The 22019-nt window shown below is 43.1% G+C and overlaps 1 protein-coding gene across 1 annotated transcript in view; it reads left to right on the forward strand.

Annotated features, from left to right (window-relative positions):
• The first annotated feature begins 780 nt into the window (after positions 1–780).
• tubgcp6 (tubulin, gamma complex associated protein 6) overlaps positions 781–22019 on the forward strand; it is a 35027-nt gene continuing 13788 nt past the window's right edge. The window contains 15 exon segments of the mRNA XM_036132486.1: positions 781–1151; positions 3384–4195; positions 4346–4509; positions 7797–8010; positions 11455–11481; positions 11484–11615; positions 12242–12363; positions 12525–12588; positions 12689–12798; positions 12906–12997; positions 15084–15223; positions 16246–16395; positions 16605–16686; positions 17123–17211; positions 20938–21053. Coding sequence (XP_035988379.1) covers positions 3407–4195; positions 4346–4509; positions 7797–8010; positions 11455–11481; positions 11484–11615; positions 12242–12363; positions 12525–12588; positions 12689–12798; positions 12906–12997; positions 15084–15223; positions 16246–16395; positions 16605–16686; positions 17123–17211; positions 20938–21053 — 2291 coding nt within the window. The 5' untranslated portion in view covers positions 781–1151; positions 3384–3406.

Here is a 22019-nt window from a genome sequence, read left to right on the forward strand (position 1 = left end):
TTGAATTGTGGGTTTATACGACCAACCATCTCAAAGTCTTGTATAGTTATAGAGTGGAAGGAACAGCGTGGATGTTTTTAAAATATAAACCTGAAAAGCATGTCACATATTTTTATACAGTTTAACCTGAATAAAACCTTTCACAAACTCTAAGATTTTTCTTTTAGGATTGCCTTTATTTAATTAAATCCATGTTTCTGTAAAACCTGACCTACTTCCTTACTACTGCTCAAGAACGGCATCCCCGCCATAGATATCTATGATCCCCGCAGCCCTAAGAGCACATTTCTGTAGTAAGAAATGCGGCTTTCGCTGCCGGTTAAAAAAATGTGAACCAATGGTAATTGAGAACAATTCATTTATATCAACTATTAAATCAGGAACTGAAGCTTTTCATTTGTTTTAATATTTTTAATATAAAATTACATCAAATCATGACACATTTATGCTCAGATTTGAAACGATAGACAATAACGTTGACGTCTTTCATCTTATTAGAGACATAATTTAGTGTCCCACCTAAAAAAATAAACATGCTACTTTTTAGTTGCGATACTCTGCTTATCGTATTTAATAGGAATGTTATTATGATATATCTTGTTCTCAAATCGTGAAATTGTGGAGAAAAATAGCATAAGGATGAAATAGCCTCTTTTTCCTTGTGTTACCTGAATGCAGCGGTTTCCCAGCACGGTGATTGGCTGTCAGGATTGGCCAAACATCGTGGATGACTATCAAACGTAGCAATGAGTGGTAGGGAAATCATCCAATGGCATTGAAGTGGGCGGGCTCAAGAATTGTATGTAGCCCGCGTTTGATGATAGGATATGAATGAGAAGGCTAGCTTGCATTTAGCTAGTTTGTGCAACGTTACCGAATTTGAGTCGTTTCCGTACAGTAGAACCAGGGAGAACCGGCTAGCACAGACACGTTTGGTGCTGGGTTGATTTCCTATTTGGGTTCTGCATGTTCTCCCGCATAAACGACACGGGAAGGGGAAATAACGCACCAGCCCATTGCTAACAACAAACATTAGCGAAGATGGGGAAGCAGTTGCTTGCAGTGGATGGGAGAGTGAGACCCTTGGGATAATTATGTAAACGGACCAGGTGAAGAGGACTGACGCTCCCCAGACGCGTCGTTTAGTCTCGGTATGAAGCTGTGATACAGGAAAGCGTTGGTTGGTGTTGCTAACATGTAGCTAGTAGCAGCTAGCCGCAGCCTGAGTTGCCATGACGGTTTCCCATGTATGCGCAGCGTTCACGCGACTCCAGGAACAGGTTAAACGTTTTGTTTTTGCGAGTGAACCCATCTGCTGTGTTGATAGCATCCCATAAAGTGCCAGTCAGAAATTTACATTTGCACATGAATGTCATGCTAGTTTGGGTTGTTGTTTTTTATTTTAATTTTAGGTGTATTATTTTTTGTGTTGGAATGATTATACCTCCAACATTAGTAAACCTCTGACATAAATCTGCCAGGGTTTTTGGGTGGTTTTCTGGCACAGAGCTGGCTTTTAAGCTTCATTCCTAAATTTTCAAAAGGCTTTAGGTTCGATGTGTTTGGAATCATCGTCCTGTTGCAGTGCCAAAAATAAATACATATCCACAATATCTAACAGGGGTTATAGATAACGCTAGCTGTGGATCATGCTTGAAACAAGACTGTGCAAGCAAATACCATCCATTGGTAACTCTACCAATTCTGATAAGAATCCAGCCAGAAATATGACAAATGCTTGTTGATGACTATAAAAAACCGCCTGGTTTCTTTTTAACTTGCTAAGTATGTAACCAAATATTTGTGAAATGTATATTATTGAGCCTGTATGGCTGGATCCTGTTTGGATCGGAGAAAACCTGCAATAAATGTTGTGCAAAACTAAACGGTCACTTCACCCGGATAAAAAAAAAAAATGGTTCAAATACAAATCATTAAGTCTTTCAGTTTTTGACTTTAGCTGGTTAGGCAGTGGTTCTCAAATATTTTCTGCTGTGTCCCCCTTTGAAGAATGAAAAAATTTTAACCCCCCGCCAGCAAAATGTGTCAGAAACATAGCTTTTATTTCTTTTTTTCTATCTTAAGGCATTGAAACCGTCCCTCTGCAGATTACCCAGAATCATGTTTACATTTTATTCAGCTAGAACTTTTCAACATCGGCACATTTTATAAACTATATTAGCCGTCTAAAATAATAAGACAAATTACTGTTACATAAAGTTTTATACACTTTCAGGGGTTTATTAATATTATCAATCCACAAATTTCCATAGCTCTGTTACCATTGCAGTAAAGCTGTTGCGCAAATGAATAATCTAAACCAGTTCTGGTTGTAGTGATTGCTTATTGCCCAGTGATTTCACACAATCTTTAGTATTTAATAACCCTCAATAAACACAAAATCAAACCACAACTTTAGACCACCACAGTACATCATATGAACGCATAACCAAAGTTATATTGTATTTAAATCAGACATTTTAAACACAAATGGTTTGTTTCTTGAATACAGACCCTTAGCAAAAAGTAGTTTATTCAAGTGTGCTACGAGTATACTTAAGTTTACTTTTTATAAATTAGATTTCACATACTTAAAAGTAGAGTATATTTGACTTGTCCTGGAAATTATAATAAGAAGTCATAAGACTAAGTACATTAATACCTAGCCTTATGCTTATACTTAATTTTAACTTCAAGTATACTATTTTTTTGTGTAAAGGGTAGTGTAACCGCAGAATATTTTTGCAAAATCAACGTGTTTCCAAGCTGTTTACAGTGTTCAAAATCAAGCCCCCAGGTTAGGCGTTGTGTCGCAATGTAAGTGAGAAGTAATCTGAAGGATTTTAGTTAAATTTCCAGTGGCTTTTATTGGCGGAACAGTCACTTCTGGTGTCCGCCAAACCACTTCCGTTTTTACGCCGGTCCGCCCGAATAAATGTTATTTAACAAATCGTAAAGCGCCGTAGTGGAGTGAAAGGAGAGCATCCTTCACGTTGCTCTGCGGATTACAGAGAATCCCCTGCTGTTCATACTACTGACAGCAGGTTAAAACCACACCGTCTGTGGGGAAAAAAGAATATAGCAAGGCTATTCTGGGGCCCCCTGTCATTCCTACGCTCCCCCCTAGGGGGCGCGCCCCACAATTTGAGAACTACTGATGTCAGGCAACTTTGTAATAGAGATATTTTTTAGGACTGGTCGCAGTTCAACTATGCTTCTCAAAATGACCATGCTTGTTTTCTTCTTCTTTTTTAAATTTTATACAGGAATGACGCGTTCATGTTTGCGTAAACGTGTTGTGGCAGATGTAGGAAGTAATCTGTTGTGTTTTGCAGGTCACAGATAGGTCTGACACTAACATGCATGCTTTCATTTCCCTTCAGGCGTCTGAGGTAGCAGTGCCACCATGTATGCGAGCGCAAACCATACCACAAAGGCCGACTCGGGCAGCAGCAGCAGCATCACTGAGCTGCTGAGCGCTCTGTGTGACCGCAGCCTCTCCGGGGTGTCTTGGAAGCGAAGAGCCCTCGGAGGCGTTTCCAGGGAAGGCTTCCACCGAGCTCTCAAAAAGCGGGCGTACGGCGCCCTGCTGTCTAAGCTTTTTCAAGATGGCCCCAAAGGGTCCGCCTCGAGACAGAGTGCCTCGGCCAATACGCCACCCAGGAACAAAGTCCTAATGATGTGTTTTGACTTGCGAGTGGCCGGGTGCCGAGACGAAGCGGAGGCGCTGGAGGACCAGCTGGGCAGGCTGTCTGATGGCGCGTCCTCTGGTCTGAAAGAGGTAGACTCGGTGCTGGAGCTGCTGGTGTGTCTTGCCGGCTCCGCGCCTCCGGCTCCCACCTCGTTCAGCAGGGACTACATGAGGCGAGAGAGGCCCGTGGTGCGGAGGCCTCAGCCCTGGAGCTACCAGAGCGAGGAGCTGCAAAGGCTCGAGGCCAGGGCGTGGGGTCTGGTGTGTGCAGAGGAATGGGGGACTCTAGAGACTCTGTGCGGAACTCAGAGGTTCATGGACTCTCTGCCGGGTACGGGGTTGCTGGCTTTGAAGACTAAAGCGGACGCAGAGGAAAGATTTGAGAAGGAAACTAGGCTGACATTGTTTGGAGCACTGCAGCACACTCGAACTTCAGACATGGACATCCGACTGGACCTCCCTCCTGTTCCCAGTAATATAGATGTTACTGGCCTGGCAATCAGGGTAGGTGGCCCCACTGATAAACTCAAACTCTGAGCTGTTGTTATATAACACACTAGCTCTAAGCCTACTCTATAATGTCACCAGATTAAAGGTGTGATTTGTTTAGACGCTGAGCCTATACATGGACTCTCTCTTGGGTTATCTGTGCAGGTTCCTCACTATTTAGATCAGTCTGAGGATGAGGGCTTCCAGTCTGCCTCGAACCTGACCCCAGACTCTCAGTCGGAGCCGAGTCCCGTTCCAGATGTTGACATCTGGGAGGCTCTCCGTACGTTTGAGCCTGGAAGACGCCGCTGCTGGGAGTCTATTGGCTGGTAAAAGATCCGTTTGCTGACTATACAAGTGCATCTCAGGAAATCTTCTTGCGATGCTAAGTTACTTTAGCAATTCAACAAGTGAAACTCGTGTATAATATAGATTCTTTACAGAACTATTTATTTTATTATTTTTGTTCTTCCTACACACAGTTTAGTTTTGATGAAGCATGGCTTACATCTAATGAAAACCTAATATTCAGTCTGTGAGAATAAAAGAATATATCGTATGGTCAACTCCAAACAGATGTTTAATTCAGGACAGTCAGCCTATTGAAAGGTATTCCCATATACTGGACCAGCCATTTGGGTAAATGTGGACAGGTGCCAACTAAGTCCTGCTGGAAAATGAAACCAGCATCTCTATAAATCTGCTTAGCAGAGGGAAGCATGACGTGCTCTACAGTTCCCTGGTAGAAGGCAGCACTGACTTTGGATTTGGTAAAGTTTTCAACGTTTCCCCCCGCTGTTATATTACAGGATCGGACAGTCTAATTACACAAAATGTATTCTAAACAACATAGATCACAACAGACATCATTTAAGGTTGCCTTTCATTTATAAAACTGGTCTATACATTGTCTTTTTATGAAACAAAATGATCTCGTGTACTTTATTTTCACAACACTGTCATTCCTGCTGTCAGTCGCATCCAAAAACGCTCCTACTTCATATCCAGCTATAGAAACTAGCTTTAGAGCTTCAGGCCCGAGGAAGCGGCGAGCAGCAAAAAAGATGGCTATCCTTAAACAAGATGGATAGCCTTGATGCTTAACAGAGCAATTGTCCAGTTCTTCTTCCCCTAGTGGTTTAGACACATCTGATGACCGTGCTTTAAAAGGGGCTTAAGATAAGATAAGAAATCCTTTTTTTGTCGCACAATGGGGAAATTTGGGTGTGACAGTGGCAAAAACACAGTGTTACAGTTTATAGTAGTAATTAAAACAAGGTAATCTAATCTAAAGTTAATTCTAAAGCAGCAGAGGATGAGCTTTATCAGAGACGCCAAAAATAACAGTAAAAAATAAATGCCAGAGTGAATGTTTTACAGTTTCACCCCAGAAGACCTCGGTCTCTTCAGCAGGCAGAGTCTGCTCTGATCCTTCCTGTAAAGAGCATCAGTGTTTTGACTCCAGTCCAGTTTATGGTTCAGCTGAACACCCAGGTACCTAACATCCGGTCCCTGGATGTTCATCAAGGTCAGTGAGGTGGGCCTGCCCTTGCGAAAGTCAACCACCAGCTCCTTTGTTTTCCCTGCATTCAGCATGAGGTGGTTCTGCTGGCTCTAGTCTACAAAGCTCTGGCATCACTCTGAGTCGTCTTCATCTGTGATGAGACCGACTATGGTAGAGTCACCAGAGAATCTCTGTAGGTGGCACCCTGAGCTGATGGAGAAGTCTGTAGTGGAGAGGATGAACAGAACCAGTGCCGCCACAGTTCCCTGTTGATCCCATGCTGCAGATCAACCTGTCAGAACCCCCCCCCCCCCTCCCAATAATGTGCTTGTATGTATGATAATTGAAAAAACAAAATACAATATTTTGTATGATGAAGAATGAAAACAAAGGTCTAAAGCACTAAAGGTCTTTCAAAATTAGATGGTAAATGTAACTTTTAGATTCAAAACAGAGTCATCTGGCTCAGTGTCTCCATTTGGATCTCCCTGGGAACCTGCTTTTTCTAGAAAAAGTGGTGTTTTCCCATTGCGGGAGGTTCAGCCTGCCTTTAATCTCCCCTACTGTGAAGAGATTGGTTGCTTTTGATGGCTGGATTATAATTTACATAAACGCAGTTTCAAGTAGGGGAGTTTGAGACAAATTTGACCATAGGCTTAGATTACCTAGTCTAAGGTAAAATAAATGCTAAAACTATGATATTGTGTAATGAAACTCATTTGTGAAGCATTCATGCTGGTTATTGTTAAATGTTCCAGCACACAAACCCTTTAAAGGCCCATACCATGATCATTACTGTTGACGATTGATTACATTATAATACATTATCTATACAATCAACAGACAGGAATGTTAATGGAATTATTAAAGCAAACTCACCCCTGACATAGCCTTCGAAACACGTAAGCAGCTGTACTCCGGGAGAAGAAGACCATACTCTACCTTGGTTAAATGCGTATTTTCTGTGTGAAACTGTAAATGTTTGTGTTATGTCAGCCGATATACCAGAGATAGACAGATTCGGAGGGGACCAGGGCTGAGGGGAGACAGGGTGGCAAGCTGTGACCTGGCCAGGGGTGTGATTACTTTTTCTCTGCTCTGATTCTCAAGTGCCAGAACTTGATGGAATCACCGTTTCCTTTTATTCAATAAGTAACTGGGGAATCTGTTATCTTTATTTCCCACAACAGTACGGCACTCTCTGTCCACCCAGCCTCTTAAGCAAAGAGTTTTTATAGGGTCCATCAGAATACCCTTATAGAGTAAGGACTCTTTAGCCAAAGGGGACGTGCGTCAGTGGTCACCATAATAAGTGCTGTCCGAATAGTGCAGTCAGTAAGGAAGGAGGTAGGAAAAGGAGCCTGTATGCTTCCTCTCGCGGCTGGCTTTGCCTTGGAACCTTACATTGTCCCTTACGGCCCTAAGGAGCTATAAGGAATCCCACAATCCTTTGCGTCACATGACATATAAGCACAGGCCCTTCATGGAAATTAGCAAAAATGGCTGGAGAGAAGAGAGCACACACATTGTAGTTTGATTTCAGAAGGCTGTATGCCCGGATCTGACTCTCATCATCCGTGTGCGGCTCTGTTACGTAAGGACGCCGTAGTAAGAAGCCGCGTGAAATCGGCACAGCAGCCAGAGGCTCCTCTCCTCCCAACGATAGCGTTCTTACTGCTGACCCAATGAAAGGTCGAGGAACAGGAGCTAGGAGCTCTGAGTAAGGGTGTTTGGATGGAGCCACTTTAGTGAGTGCAAGTCCCCTGAACACTGATGTCAGCAGTGTTATTGTGGCGTCACAACATGGTCATTAGACAACTTTTGTATTGAAAAAATGTTTTCACTTGTCTTATGTAATCCTTTTTATTTTCAGAAAAAGTCAATTTGGGGTCTCAGTTAGCTGTAAGCCATCATCAAAATGAACATAAATAAATCCCAGAACTTTGTCACCTTAGGAAATCAATCATCAAAGCTGCTCACCCAAGTGTTTAACCGGCACAGTATTTTAAAACGATTTAGCAAATTGTTTACGTCAACTGCAGACTATCTATCTGAAAATCTCATTTAACATATGTTTTTTTTTTCTTCTTCTTTTGTTGTTTGTCCCGCTAGCCCACCAGGTAAAAGGGAGTCGTCGTTTCTCACAGAGGGAGGCAGGGAGACGTTTGACCAGCTCTATCGGCTGTGGGAGGGAGAGATGAGGGTTGCCAGTTCCGGCGCGTCCTCTCCCGTCCTCACGCTGCCCCTGGACTCCCAGACCCAATTAGTATCCAACCTCCTGAATGTGCTGCTAGGAGTGGCGTCCACCACCTTCCCCCTCAACCAGGTGGAGCTCGTCGTCTTTTGTTTGTCTCAGAGAAAGATGCAATCGCTTCCGCCTTTTACGCGCGGCGCGCCCAAAGAAGTGAGAATTAATGCACAATTACTCTGAGATATAAACAAACGCAGTGCCTTTAAGAAATCTTATCACCCTTAACCTTCTAGAGAACTGAGCCAAATCGTGTCAAGCCATTAACCTGATTAAATGATCAAGGAGTAAATTGGAGTGTTCCTCCTGTAAAAACTAAACCACAGGAGAGAGCAGCGGTTGCTTTATTGTGTCCCATTAAGTTTTTTTTTTTTTTTTTTTTGTCTTTTTAAGGAAGGTTGTAGTCTTTTCTTACAGCACTAATTACATCACCATTGCCTGATTTCCCCAGGCCCCTTCCCTATCTTGTCACTGCAGGAGATGTTTGACACTAACATACAGTAATGTGGAAAGGCTTAAAGCCGTTCTCATTGAGCTCCAGAAGAATCAGGCTTTCTCGTAAACTTAACGTTGTCTTTTTGTGTTTTTCTACTACTTTTGGTTCTGGCTCCATGACCTGTTTTAATAGCTTATATCTGGAAACGCGGTTATTTTTGAGTGTGTGTTTGTTTTTTGTTACGTGAACCTCGGTAGTGTAGTGAAAGCTCCTTATGGTGCCAACAACTCAACAGTGAACTTAAAAACCCAGAACATTTCAAGCAGTTAGAGAAGGCAGGGGCCATAGAGTGATTATCTTAAAAATACCAGTATCACACAATCTATTTATGCAAAAATCCAAACAAAATATAATGCATGTTTTTCTTTTATGACTTTAAAAAACAAAGTTTGCTTTCTGCTTTTAATCAGTTTTGATTGTAGCAGTTGATCAATGTTCTAAATCGTGTGTCACATTCTCCTTAATCTATAACATATATTCTTATTTTCTTATAAGCTCCCACTTTAAATTTGGTTAATAGACAGAATATGCAAACTAGCAGGTGTTTGCAGCTCAAAAACCCACTGCAGCCTGTAAATTATTCAATCCGTTCACGACAAGCATCTTTAGTACCAAGTTGGGTACCTTTCTGCTGATTCGCAGCTAGACACCTGATTCCTGCTGCGTTCCTCAGGAAGCTGAACCCACTCCTCAAGGCCAGTAGTCTCCTGCTCACTAAAGTTTGTTGGGGTTTTGCACTGCAACGACCTTTTTCAAATCCCACCAGAGATTTCCAAGGAGGTCCCAGTAACGCGACTATGATGACCATCCTGGTATCTCCCAGGACTTCCTTTGAGGCCAATCCGGGTTGGACGTTGAAACATGCTTTGGGATCACTTGGGTTTACGTCATTTTCTGGAGCGAACAAACGTTTGTTTTGGTGAAGCATGTGTCTCAGCAAATTTCTTTCTCATTACCAAATTATTCTGTTCTCAAGCATAATTGCTTTAGCTGCGTGTAAAACAATTATCTGCCGCCTGAAGTCCAGTGGTCTGGCTCGTTTCAGTGTCCTTCTGTGCAATACGTGAGACTCGACACTCATCATACTGAAGCGCTGCCCAGCTGTGTTCCTCACTCTTTACCCTAATCAGCAGAATCACAAGACTGTTTTGTCTTCTCAACATTTCCTCCTCTGTACTATTTAGCTGATACTTGCCTTTATTCTGGAAGGATAAAAGGCAGTGACTCAGTTTAAGTGTCTGTAGATGTATTGGTATCAGACTGGGAGGATACATTCAGCGACCTCAACACAGTACTAGTGAAGCAAAATAGAAATGTTTAGTTCAGAACGTAGTGATAGAGGCGCGGCGGTGCCTCAGTCCTCCACGCAGCCATCACGGGTTCAAGTCCCAGTCAGTGGATCTTTGCCGCAGTCCCCCTGTCTCTCAACCTCATTGTCACATAAAGGCCACTAGTGCCGCGAAACAAAAAGAAAAGCAGACGATGTTAAACATCAGAGTAGAAATGGCTCCGTTTATGCGGAAGGTGTTCCGCTGGAGGTATTTTGGATCGGTTGCCATCATCCGGTCGGGCTCTGCTATCGTCCCTTATTGACAAGCCCCTACTCAAGCCAAGGACGTTTTTTTTTTTTTTTTTTAAGTTCGGTCATTTTGAAAACACTTAGGCAACACTAAGGTCAAGTTTAGGTTTAACACTATCATCATAAAGCTAAATTTCCATGACTTAATGAGCGAGCATGTTCTTTGCTCCTGATAAGAGCTTTGTTGCCTTTGAGTGACAGTAGACAAACAAAGCAACTCTGAGGTCATGCTACATACCCAGGCTGTCTGCTTTTTTCTGGGCTTTTTTCCCTTCAAACAAAGGCCTGCAACCCACTAAAAATAGGTTCCTGACCAACCGTCGCGTTGGGATCCACTTTTTAAATTAGCTTACGAATGCACCTAGCTCTTAGCTCGACCCTCCCACGAGAACACCTCTGTGTTTCAAAATGTACCTGAACATGTGATCTAAAGCGGATTCTTCAGTTCATTGCTAAACGCAGAACACAGGTAAATAGTCCAGGTTAGGTGCAATTATTCCTTGGGCTTGAATGATGCACAGATTGCTTTGAGGCGTCAAACGCAGATGTTTTCGCTCCTGTCGTTATGCACTATGACGAGTGAAATCCTGTGAGCAAAAGCTGCAGTTATTGACAGAAAAGGTTTGAACAGTAGCCTATCCGGCATTTTGAATCGCAGTGGTCAACATCAGCGCGAGCAACATATTAGCAAAGGACTACAATATCTGGTAGGAGTTATAATTCATGACAGTGACAGTATCGCGTGTCGCCCTAAAACTGCCCTCATTCCCCCACCTGATGCATGCTGGCTGGGCAAAGAGGGTTGGGCACATCGTATAGTGGTAAAGAAAGAAAAGAAGCAGGAAAATGGGATAATTATAGTCTAGCATCATCATGGTTTTCAGCAATATTATCGCAGTTAAATATTTTCCTATTGCGCAGTCCTGTTGGAGTCCAAAGGTTTGGTGGAGGTGGCGAACTGTTGCCTGACTCCGCTTCAAAAGACCACAAGAAAGTATTAAAAGAACATTTTAAGAAACATGACTGAGCTATGTTCAGAAAACTAACAGCAGGATGGTGCGGTACAGTCAACAGTAATATTACAGCTTAGTGTCGTAGCTGAAGTTAGTGGAGGATTTTAAAGCCTTTTTTTTTTTCTCTTTCCTTCAGTGACCAGATGTTTTACTTTACCACGGCGGTGATCTTTGTGGTTATAAAATATTGTCCGTGTTGTTTTGGTTTCCCCCCCAGAAGACCGCTGCTTAGAAACACGGTGTCTAGTTCTCATAAAACTTCTGCTAATGTAATCTAACGGAGTAACTCCACCGACTGGGCCTTCAGGAGCCATCCAGGAGGCGACTCTCCAAATCCCCCAGTTTAATTTGCTGTGTGTCGCGAGTACGGCCGTTTTTCATTAGAGCGCGCGGCTCCTTGAAGACCCTTTCTAAATATGTGCTTTCTACGACAGAGCGTTCAGTTCGACGTCAGGCCCGGCGTGTCTGCGTGTCGGGAGCCTCTCCGGAGAGCGTGTCTCGTCTTCTGGGGGAGCTGGCCCAGTACGGCACCTACTACCTCAGGCTGAGTCGCTTCTCTCTCCAGAGTGCTGACAAGAAGGGCCTAGTCTTCCAGGTATGTTTGTATAATCACCGTTAATTAATGCCACCGGGACCACATGTTTCCCTCCACTCGCGTTCTGCACTAACGTCATTGTTGAGCCCATCGTGCTCATCAATTCGGAAAGTTTTAATCGTCCCTTAAGGGACGGTTTGAGGCAAGCGAGCACAAACAGACGCAGTCTATTTATGACAACGATCTAAAAATACAAACGAAAAGGAAGGCGCAAAAGAGAGGAGCAGCGGAGTTCATTAAAAGCTCGAACTGGCTACAGAAGCGTAAGAGCAGTCGTCTGACACGACGGCCGGCAGATTTATCGTTTCAGTTGTTTAACATCAGCCTAGCGAAAGGTTTTTCAGGTTTTATCGCCGTGCAACCGCAGGTATTAACTCAAGATGCTAAATACCAGTGCATGCTAAATGTTTCCCATTTTTATTTGTAAAAAAAAAAAAAAAAATCTAACCATATAACACACACACACACACACACACTTCACAAATAGACTCTTTGTATTGGCTTATTACATAAAATACCAACACAATAGAGTTTAGGTTGTTGCGATGTGAAAAATGAGAGGTTCCAGGGGTGTGAATACTTTTGGTAGGCACTTCATGTGACTGATCTCGTTTCTCTTTTCCAAGGCGTTCACCGGCGCTCTGAGGAAGTATCTCCATTACTACAGAGCTTGCGTTCTCAGCACTCCACCCACGCTCAGCCTGTTGACGATTGGCTTCCTTTTCCGCAAAGTGGGCCGCCAACTCAGGTGAGATCACGCCTCCTCTCTGTGGTGTTCCGTTTTTCTGCTGATGACTTCTTTGATTTGAACTCGTTTGGCTCACGCTGTCAGACGGCACTAACAGAGAGCAACTCGATGCAGACGTCAACACATCCAGAGCTCCAATGTCTCCCTCTTGTAATCCGAAGGTACCTGTCGGAGCTGTGCTGCGTGGACGGACCTTCAGGCTCAGGCCAGGCCACCTTCCCTACGGTGAGGGCTCTTTTATCTCCGAGCTGCAATTTGTCACCCGTCGGGGCTGTGTTTAACCTTCCAGATGAGATGTCAGCTCTGTTCGTGTGGCTCTCCTCAGGGTGTTAAGCTGCTCTCCTACCTCTACAACGAGGCCCAGAGTAACTGCAGCAACGAGAACTATCCCGTCCTGCTGTCCCTGTTGAAGAGCTGCTGCGAGCCTTACACACGGTTCGTCACCGCGCGCCTTAAAAACCAGAAGAGCCGATTAAAAACCAAAGACACGACACGGCTCTGCAGAAGTTTGTTTGTACCGATGATCGCTCTCCTCCCTTTAGGTTTGTGTCCGACTGGGTGTACAGCGGCGTGTTTGGAGACGTTTACGGGGAGTTCATGATCCAGGTCAACGAGGAGTACCTCAGTTTCAGAGGTGAGATGTCTCACACATACGAAAAAGAGAAACACACACACACACAAAGGAAAAGCCTTTCAGGCAGACTGTCTATAGTAGGGGAAAAAACAGATTTAATTTTAGCCTTTATTGCCTAGTTGGATTTGTCCTTGTGTCTATAAAGGATGCTGTGAAGTTATTGGAAAATAATAAGCAGGAAACAGAATCGGTCCCGACTGTGGGGACCAGAACCATCTCCACTCAGGAAGCCACAGGAACAGACACACAAATAAATATTATTGCTTTATTGTTTTCAGTTAGTACACCACGCTGATTGCAAGAAGGGGAAAAAATCATAAATGGCTTTCTCTCAGATTTACCCTTGAAAGCTGGACTCGCTCAAGTATTTTCATTTGGTCTAATTAACCGGTTCCGTGAGGAGCTGAGCTGAGACATGAAGAGATGAAGGACGAATTCGCCCGTCTGGGGTCTACAGACACACTAACTTTGTGTCTGCATTGTTGAACTCTACGCAAGCTGTTTGTCAATGCCAGGTCTGGTGTCTTTTACAGTTAAATCACAGAGACTTAACTCTGAGATGAAGCTGAGCTTTGTTTTTTTGATTATTAAATAAGGAAAATGGTGATGCTTTGTTTTTCTTGAAAAAGTTGATTTGAACTCGTGAGGCATATGGCGCAGAGTTGGGGAGTTCGTCCTGCAATTGGCGGGTTGCCGGTTAGATCACCCGCTCCGACCGTCTCAGTCGTTGTGTCCTTGGGCAAGACACTTCACCCCAGTTGTCTGCTGGTGGTGGTCAGAGGGCCCGGTGGTATCAATGTATGGCAGCCTCGCCTCTGTCAGTCTGCCCCAGGGCAGCTGTGGCTGCTAACATAGCTCACCACCGTCACGGTGTGAATGACTAAACTGTAGTGTGAAGCTCTTTGGGGTCATCAGACTAGTTAAAGCGCTGTACAAGTATAAGCCATTTACCATTTGAAAAGTTGATTTGAGATTGTAAACTGTTGTTTAACTGACTGAACTGTTTAGTATTACATTTATTTTCCCGCTTCCTTTAGTGTATAAATGTGATTATCTTTATTATCTAGCTGTTAAGTGAGGCATATTTGTGTTCATAAGTCAGGAAATGGCGGCATTAAAATGGCTTCCGATTTAAACTCGTCCATCCCTCCAGCCGGTCAAGGATTACATTTAAAATGGCTGCGACCGTGATGGATGAGTCGGAACGAGAATGCGAGTTTATTTCACCGTCATGGTAAGGGAAGTTAAAGAAATAAAAGATCGTTTTCTCCTGCAACTAACAGCAATTTATCTTTGAGGCAAAATAACACCTCTTTACTAAGGGTGAAGAGGTGTTTTTTTTTTTTTTTGTCCATAAAAAAAAAAAAAAAAAAGAAATCTATGGGAAAATAATCCTCTCTGTCCACCCCGGCCAAAGTGTTTATCCGATCATTTTCACACAAACGAAATGTCAGCATGTTTCCCTGTCAGTGGAAATCATTCATGTGCCGGCATGAATATTCATAAACTCAGATTCCAAACACAAATACACAAGCTGTTACTTTTTAATGTTGACACTGGCTAATAACTGCATGGAGGTATGAATGATTATGGCCTGTCCAAACATTGCATGTAACGCGACATCCCATTCAAGGTCACACCACCACGCTGGCTTTGTCTGGCTAACGGTTTCATTTGCTCGTCGGCTACACCTCATCAATCCCAGCGAACCTCCACAGCTCTCGCTCCCGCCGTTTGAAGGACGCACGGATGACACCGTTCTCTCCGAACTCCGTTGGCCAAGGAAGCAATCAGCAGCAGCAAAGTGTTCTTGGCAAGCCGCAGGCTTAATGTAAAGCGCCCTGGAAGCTCGTGCACTCAAGTTCTCTTGTGCTTTGTGCTCGGGATCACTGCGCTAAGTGCTACCAATCACAGGTGTTAACCCAAGCGGCCAGTTTCGCCATGCCCTGTAAATCATAGTAAAAAGGAGAGCGTTTAAGGCCAACTATGACTCCACCACTGGTCGTTTTAGGCATTTCATTCAGCAGGGGGATGTTCTTTTAACGCTGGCAGAATCCAATGGGTGTGTGTGCTTGAATTCTTGCAGACAAACACTTCTGGGTCCAAGGCTACACTCTGATCTCGAAGGATGTAGAGGACTGTGTGCCAGTCTTCCTGAGACACATCGCCAACGACGTCTACGTCTGTGGGAAGACTATAAACCTGCTCAAAATCTGCTGTCCACAGGTTTGTCTCACATTGTTTAACCATTCATGCAAATATGGAGGAGGGAGGGTTTAATGCACTTGAGCTCTGTGTAAAAATACTCAGATAGCTTAATGATTATTAAGAGATTATTCAGAACAGGCGGGACTTTCCCATTCTTGTTTGTAATGAATTCATAAACATTAACTGTTGTATGTATTTACCTGCTTCCAGCTCGGATTCATTTTTTATTTGCTAAAAAATGCACAGACTGGCTATGCCTACAGCTGTCCATTTGTCAAAATATGAGTTTTTGTTGTATTTTAAAGTAAAAACACAGTTAATATTTTGACATAGAACAAGAGTCTCTCATTTTTAGTTATAGTGAAAGGTAAACTTGCACAAAAGTGCTTTTGTATGGATTAAGAGTTCTTGATGTGACATTTCTGAGAAATGTGGCATGGTTGGTGGATAATTTTGAGTTTTTTAGGTGATGTTCAAACAAAAGTAGACATAAAGATGTCACACTGCATATTTGGGCACTAAGATTGGACCTTGGGTAGGTAAAAATGGAGACTAGAAAGGCTCTTGTTTTATTTAGAATGATTCATATATTACTTAAATAAATGTTTTATGTTTCAAAGCTCAATTTAATAAATAGTGAACAACTCTGGAGCTGTCAACTGAGAGAGAAACCAATACCTTTGGGTAGAACAGATTCGGTTCTTACAAGGAGGATCTCAGTTCAGTTTTGAGAAGTTACTGCTATTTTAGGAAAACTTTGTCCTTCCAAACATCTGCAGGTTGTTCTTTAGCTTCTGCGTCCTGTTTGTGTCCAAATCTCTCCCATATGTCATCCCAGACTCTTTGCTAGTTTACTTTTGGGTCTAGCAGGGAAAAGGAGTTGCGCCTTTCCGACAGCTGGTGGAGCATATTTTGTTTATGAGACGAACTTTGAGGTTATAAAACAGGATGTCAACACGACGCGTCTTCCAAATTAACACTTGAAGCAGCGAGCCTCCTTTTTGTAGCGCCGACTTCTCACCAAATGTGCTCTTCCCCAGCACTACATCTGCTGGTCGGAGCTGCCGGCGCCTCGCATCGCCGTCACCTTCTCCCTGCAGGAGGTGGAGGAGATCGAGCGAGAGTGCGCCGTGTACCGCGGACGCATGGAGAGGATCGCGAAGCACAGCGCCACCAGCAGGGAGGAGCAGGTAAGGCTTTGTTTTTTTTCAAGCTTTAGCGTCTCTCTGCACGATCCGACGCTCCTGTTTGCTTTTAAGGCATCGAGCTAGTTTGTATGGCCTGCACCGTGTGCGCAGCTGGCAGCTGTGACAGGCGAGGGGGGGGGGGGGGGGGTGTGAGCACTGGAGCGAGGGGATAAATCTTTGTTAATGATGATTTCTTGCCTGTCCGTTGTTAGGCCCTGCGAGCAGAGCGAGCGCGCCAGGAGCTGATCAATCAGGTCAGGGAGTCAGCAGCCAAAACCCTGGAGAGCATCCGAGGTTAGCGTCACACTTAAACACTCAGAAACTCCGATTATTATGTAGTTCATGAAGCAGCCGAACACGCCTGCAACACGTGACATTAATTACACTTCAGGTAAAATTACATTTATTACACTTTGCAGCTTTATGATGACTTGTCTTCCATTCCCCTAGGGTGTGAGATTTAACTATCAGTCACAGAGTTCACCAAAGTCCTCCCATCATTTTTATTCCCCCCCCTTGCAGAAGATGTAAAGGAGGTTTGGCAAAGGGGGATGATTGGCTTGGGGAATGCCTGCACAGTTGCTTTGTGCATGTCTCGGCTTATTTGAGAGCGAGGCAGATGGCGGTGGTGTTTGTGCTGCGGCGCGTGCGTTGGAGGGATGCGGATGTTGAGTTGCTTTTCGGCGAGGAGGGGTAAACAGCCCACTCTTATCTCCCCCACCTCCTGCAGGGCGCCAGGTGTCACAGCGTCTGGCTGAGGAGGCCAAGAAAAGGGAGCGCTTTGAGGAGCTGAAGCAGCACCTGGAACAGGAGCAGGAGGTAGTAGAAGTGGCAAAAGCATGTTTTTCTTCTATGTTTTTAATATATATATATAAAGTAGCAACATATTTAAACAGTTTGCCAGTTATAAGTTGTGTTACGATGAAATGTGCTGTGCATAGATTATTTGTGATTTACCTGCACTCCGCTGGGGTCAGTATGTTGTTAGTTTGACCTTCTGTCAGAGTCCTGATAGATTCTGTCCAGAGAATGAACATGAAAACAAAAAATATTTCTGTTTGAAACTACAGAAACGCAGCAATCAGTCGATTTATAGGATTGTGTATGTATATATATATAAACTATATTTTTATGAAGTATTTCCGCCACTTGAATTTAACTTCACATATGAAATTCTGTGTGACAAGGTGCCTTCAGGAGAAGAATATGTTTACCTGTTTGAGATTTCATCTCAGAATAAGTGCAGCTTATGCATGAAGGCCTCGGGGTTGTTGTTGTTTTTTTATATTTATTTTTTTAATAAAACTGTAGTAAACAAACAGCAAAACATCCCCAAAAATTGAAAATACTGTGGCACAACTACAAGTCTACCCGACTGCAGGACTAAAGAGACGAGCAGAGAGACCAGTAATCAGGCAAGCAGCCAAGAGGCCCGTGGTAACTCTGGAGGAGCTGCTAAAATCCACGGCTCAGGTTGCTTAATCTTTTGTTTTGACAGCTATTCGTCCACAAAACCTGCCTTTTTATGAAAGAGTAGCAAGAAAAAAAAAAGAAAAAAGCCCTGTTTGCCATTTTACACAAGCCAAGATGGATTGAAAACTGACCTTTTTGGCCTACATGCAATTTATGGTTGTTATGAGTGGTTGAACTCTGCTAAATCATAATGAAAACAGCATCCCCAAACATAAATTCATGCAAATGTTTTTATATTTTAAATGCTTTCCTTTCACTTCACAACTATAAATACTTCTGCTGGATAAAACCTTTTGGTTTTGTGAAAAATCTAGAACAACGTTTCACCACTTTTACCTTCCACAAGTGCTCTGTCACACACAGACTGCAATCTCTTTTTAAATGACTTTGTTGATAAAGTCGCCTCTGATATGTCACGGTCCTCTTTTACCCCAGTTTTACTGCAAGGCCTAGCAGCTCTGCTGGGGCGAATGAAACTGTCTTCTAGCCCACTGGATGTCCTCCCAGCATAATTTTTTATGACTTTATTTGACTTCATTGGCCCTATTGTTGTGAAACTGATGAACTCTTCTCTTTCTTCTGGGTCTGTGCCTAGTCTTTAAAAAAGAAAAAAGAAAAGCTGTTGTCTGCCCACCTGCTCAAAAAGCCAGTCTTGGATCCTTCTCTCCCTGAAAGCTCTACAGGGCCAATCTCCAAGCTACCATTTTTATCAGAGATCCCTGAAAAGGCTATAGCAGAACAACTAAACTGCTTTTTGGATAAAAAGGGCATTATGGATACTTTACAATGTGGTTTTAAAAAATGTCATTCTACAGAGTCGGTATTGTTGTAAATGATCAGTGACGTGCAGATGGCAGCAGACTCTGGACACTCCTCTGTGCTGGTTTTAGTGGAATATCAGCTTTTGACACCGTGGATCATACTGATCTTATTCAGATTTCTGGCACTGTGTTAAACTGGTTCACTCTGTACTTATCAGACAGGTCTTTTACTGTTTTTGTGAACCATGTTTACTCAGTGCGCCACTGTCTTGTGAACCTCAGGGTTCAGTTTTGGGTCCAATTCTGTTTTTGTCATATTTGTATGACTAAAAAGCCATAAAAAGGTTTCTTACCATCTATATGCTGATGATATCCAGCTGTATTGCTTTTTTGAACCATCTGAGATGCACAAGCTGTCTGAACTCAGTATGTGTCAGAAATCAAAATGGTTATACAACAACTACCTCCAGTTAAATGAAAACTAAAGTGAAACCCTTACTTGCTCCCCTGTTGATAAAATTCCTATAATCAGGCAGCCTCTCGCTTCTCTAACTCCAGCTGTGAAAAGTAGTCTCCATAACCTGGGTGCCATTTTAAATCTCTGGTTCGTAACTGCTTTTATCATTTAAGGAATATTTCAAAATGAAGAGCATTATTCGTGTCACAGACTGAACTAGAAACGATTGTTCATGCTTTTATTTCTTCTCGTATAAACTATTGCAATAGTTTTTTTTTTTGTTTTTTTTTAATGTTTAAATAAATCCACCTTGGCCCGTCTGCAGTCGGCGCAAAATGCTGCAGCAAGGCTGCTGACTAAAACAAACAGAAGGGCACATATTACTCCTGTTCTGACCTCTCTGCACACGTTAGGATACATTTTAAAATGCAGGTTTTAACTTTCAGAGCAGGCTCCTGAATATATACAGGATCTTTGGAAACCTCTTTGTGCACCCAGAACTTTAAGCTCATCGACTCAAATGTTGTTGTTGGTACCTCGGACCCGTTTCAAAAATCGCAGCAATCCACAGTCTCTTTTTAAAAAACATTTGTAGACATTTTAATTTATTTTTGCTCCTGTGAAGCACTTTGTGATTTCAATCTCTGTAAAAGGGGCTACAGAAATAACATTTTACTTACTTAATATTCATTATCCCTGATGAACTGCAATAAATTGTTGATCTGTTGGTTGGGGTGGAGATGAAAAAAATAGATAAATACACAAATCAGTTAATTCTGTTGGTTATCCAGATGCCCTGCTGTGATAAATATGGTGCTGGCTTCCCATGTCCACATTAGCTGGATATTTGCTCCTCTAGAGGAGAAAAAGAAAAGGCTGGAGTGACAATTTTCAAACCCCATTTTTATTTCTCAAACACCACATAGAATCTAACCCTCTGGTTGCCCTTCTCTGTTACCGTCTGAAAGGTTGACACTCCCCTGACCCTCCATAAAATGCCATGCATTATCTTTCACTTCTCTTCTGGCAACGCACGGCTCTGCTAAAATGGAGGGACGCGACCCCCGTTCACCCACGCTCAGTGGCCCGGGTTACGCCCAGAAAAGATCTCGGCCTCGGTTAGCAACTCCAGGGAAAAGTTGCACGAGGTGTTCAGACCTTTTCCTGAAGTATTTTTTCTTTATACTTCACACTCAGAACCAAACTTCCTGCACCATCCAGCACTGTTTTGTCCAACAGTAACAAAGACGGTACGCCAAAGGGTTTAAATTGAGGTGATGGTTTCACAAGTTAATATAAGCTATTTCAAATGATTCTGTATTTTCCTTTGAACGTTAAAGTTAAATTGAGAAACTATTTTGAGAGAAAGGATAAACCTGAAACCTCTTTTAAGGACTTCCGTCAGCTGGGGCAGTTTAACGAGATGGGTTTGCCATAAATATGTTTTCTTACTCCTGGTGGATTAAAAAAATCCTGGGAAAGTCTTTGGTGTTGTAAAGAATATCTACATTGCAGTCACTGGAACAATAATGCTATTTTTTTAGCAGTCATGAGCTTATTTAGTTGCCAAAACATTGCTGTTCTGGTGGGCCCGGTCTGGGATCAGTAGCCTTGTCTCATCTCTGTCACATATCCCCCCCCAAACTGACAGCATGCTGACAGCCGCGCGCTGCAGGTGTGACACTGGCTGCGGCTCCTTGACATGCAACCCAGTGTCTGAAAAATCTAAGATAACCCTCTAAAGAGGGGGGGCGTGAGTGATTAAAACACGTTCACAAAAAGACGACAAACGCACGATTGTTTGTTTCCAGCTTAAAGAAGTGCGCGCGTGTTTGTTTGTGTCTCTGGGACCAGTGGCGAAGCGCGGCCAAGAAGAAGCAGGAGGAGAACGACTTCAGCTTCGCCAGAGAGCTGAGAGACCGAGAAAAGAGACTGCAAGCCCTGGAGGAGCAGCTGGAGCAGAGAGCCAGGTTTGACAACTGCTCTGCCTATTCCAGCTAACTGATCAGCGCATGTTGACATTCCTCTTCATATATACAGCGCGTGTGCAACACGCCCCGCAGCATCACTTCCACGAGTATTGCATATGTTAGCGGCTACAGCTATGCAGCTTTGCTGTGCAGCAGGGATAACTGTCTAATGCCACGACGCGAGCAAATGCTATGAGAGCCTGGGAAGCACGCAGCGAGCTGTCATTCAGCCCGACGACATGTTGGAGATCAGAGCGTGCCAAAGCTGAAGGAAGGAAACACCTGCCATCTGCAGCCTGTTTGAGCAGGCAGTTTGGGTCTGTCAGCTCCTCTCCCCTTTAGGAAACACGCCTTGTAAAAATTAAGATTTAAACAATTAGGACATGGACAGAGAAATAACAAAATTATAGTTTTTAGAAAGGTAAAGATTTGTCTACAGCTGCAAACTCAATTTGACCCTCAGGGGAAAAAACGCTACCTTATCAGGTTTACAAACTATGATTTACTAAATTAAAATGTTTAAGAAGAAAGAAAACATCAAACGTTTACATTGAGACAGAATAAGACACATCTAAGGTAAAATAATGCTGGTGTAGTAAACTACAGAAAACCATTTATTCTGGACTCCAAATAAAAATACTGTAATATAAAAAACAATTATAAAAAAAATAAAAATAATTTGAGTTCAGTCATTTTTATTAACAACAACATACTTACGTTTTATCTAAGGATGAGTACAGAAATCAACGCTGGGTGGACTCGGCCTGATTTTCAGGCGTCGCCTCCATCAGTCTATGTAGCAGGTGGTCCCTTAGTCTGTACTTCACTAGGTGGTTAGAGGTGTTCATTTATGCGTACAGGAATCAGACTGGAATGGACTGGCTGTCATACACGAAGAGACGTCAGCTTCTGCCACACTTCATTCCTAATTAGGGCGTCGCTTTAAAGCTACACTGTAGTCTGAAC

The sequence above is a fragment of the Fundulus heteroclitus genome, unplaced genomic scaffold (genome assembly GCF_011125445.2).
Source record: "Fundulus heteroclitus isolate FHET01 unplaced genomic scaffold, MU-UCD_Fhet_4.1 scaffold_52, whole genome shotgun sequence".
NCBI lineage: Eukaryota > Metazoa > Chordata > Actinopteri > Cyprinodontiformes > Fundulidae > Fundulus > Fundulus heteroclitus.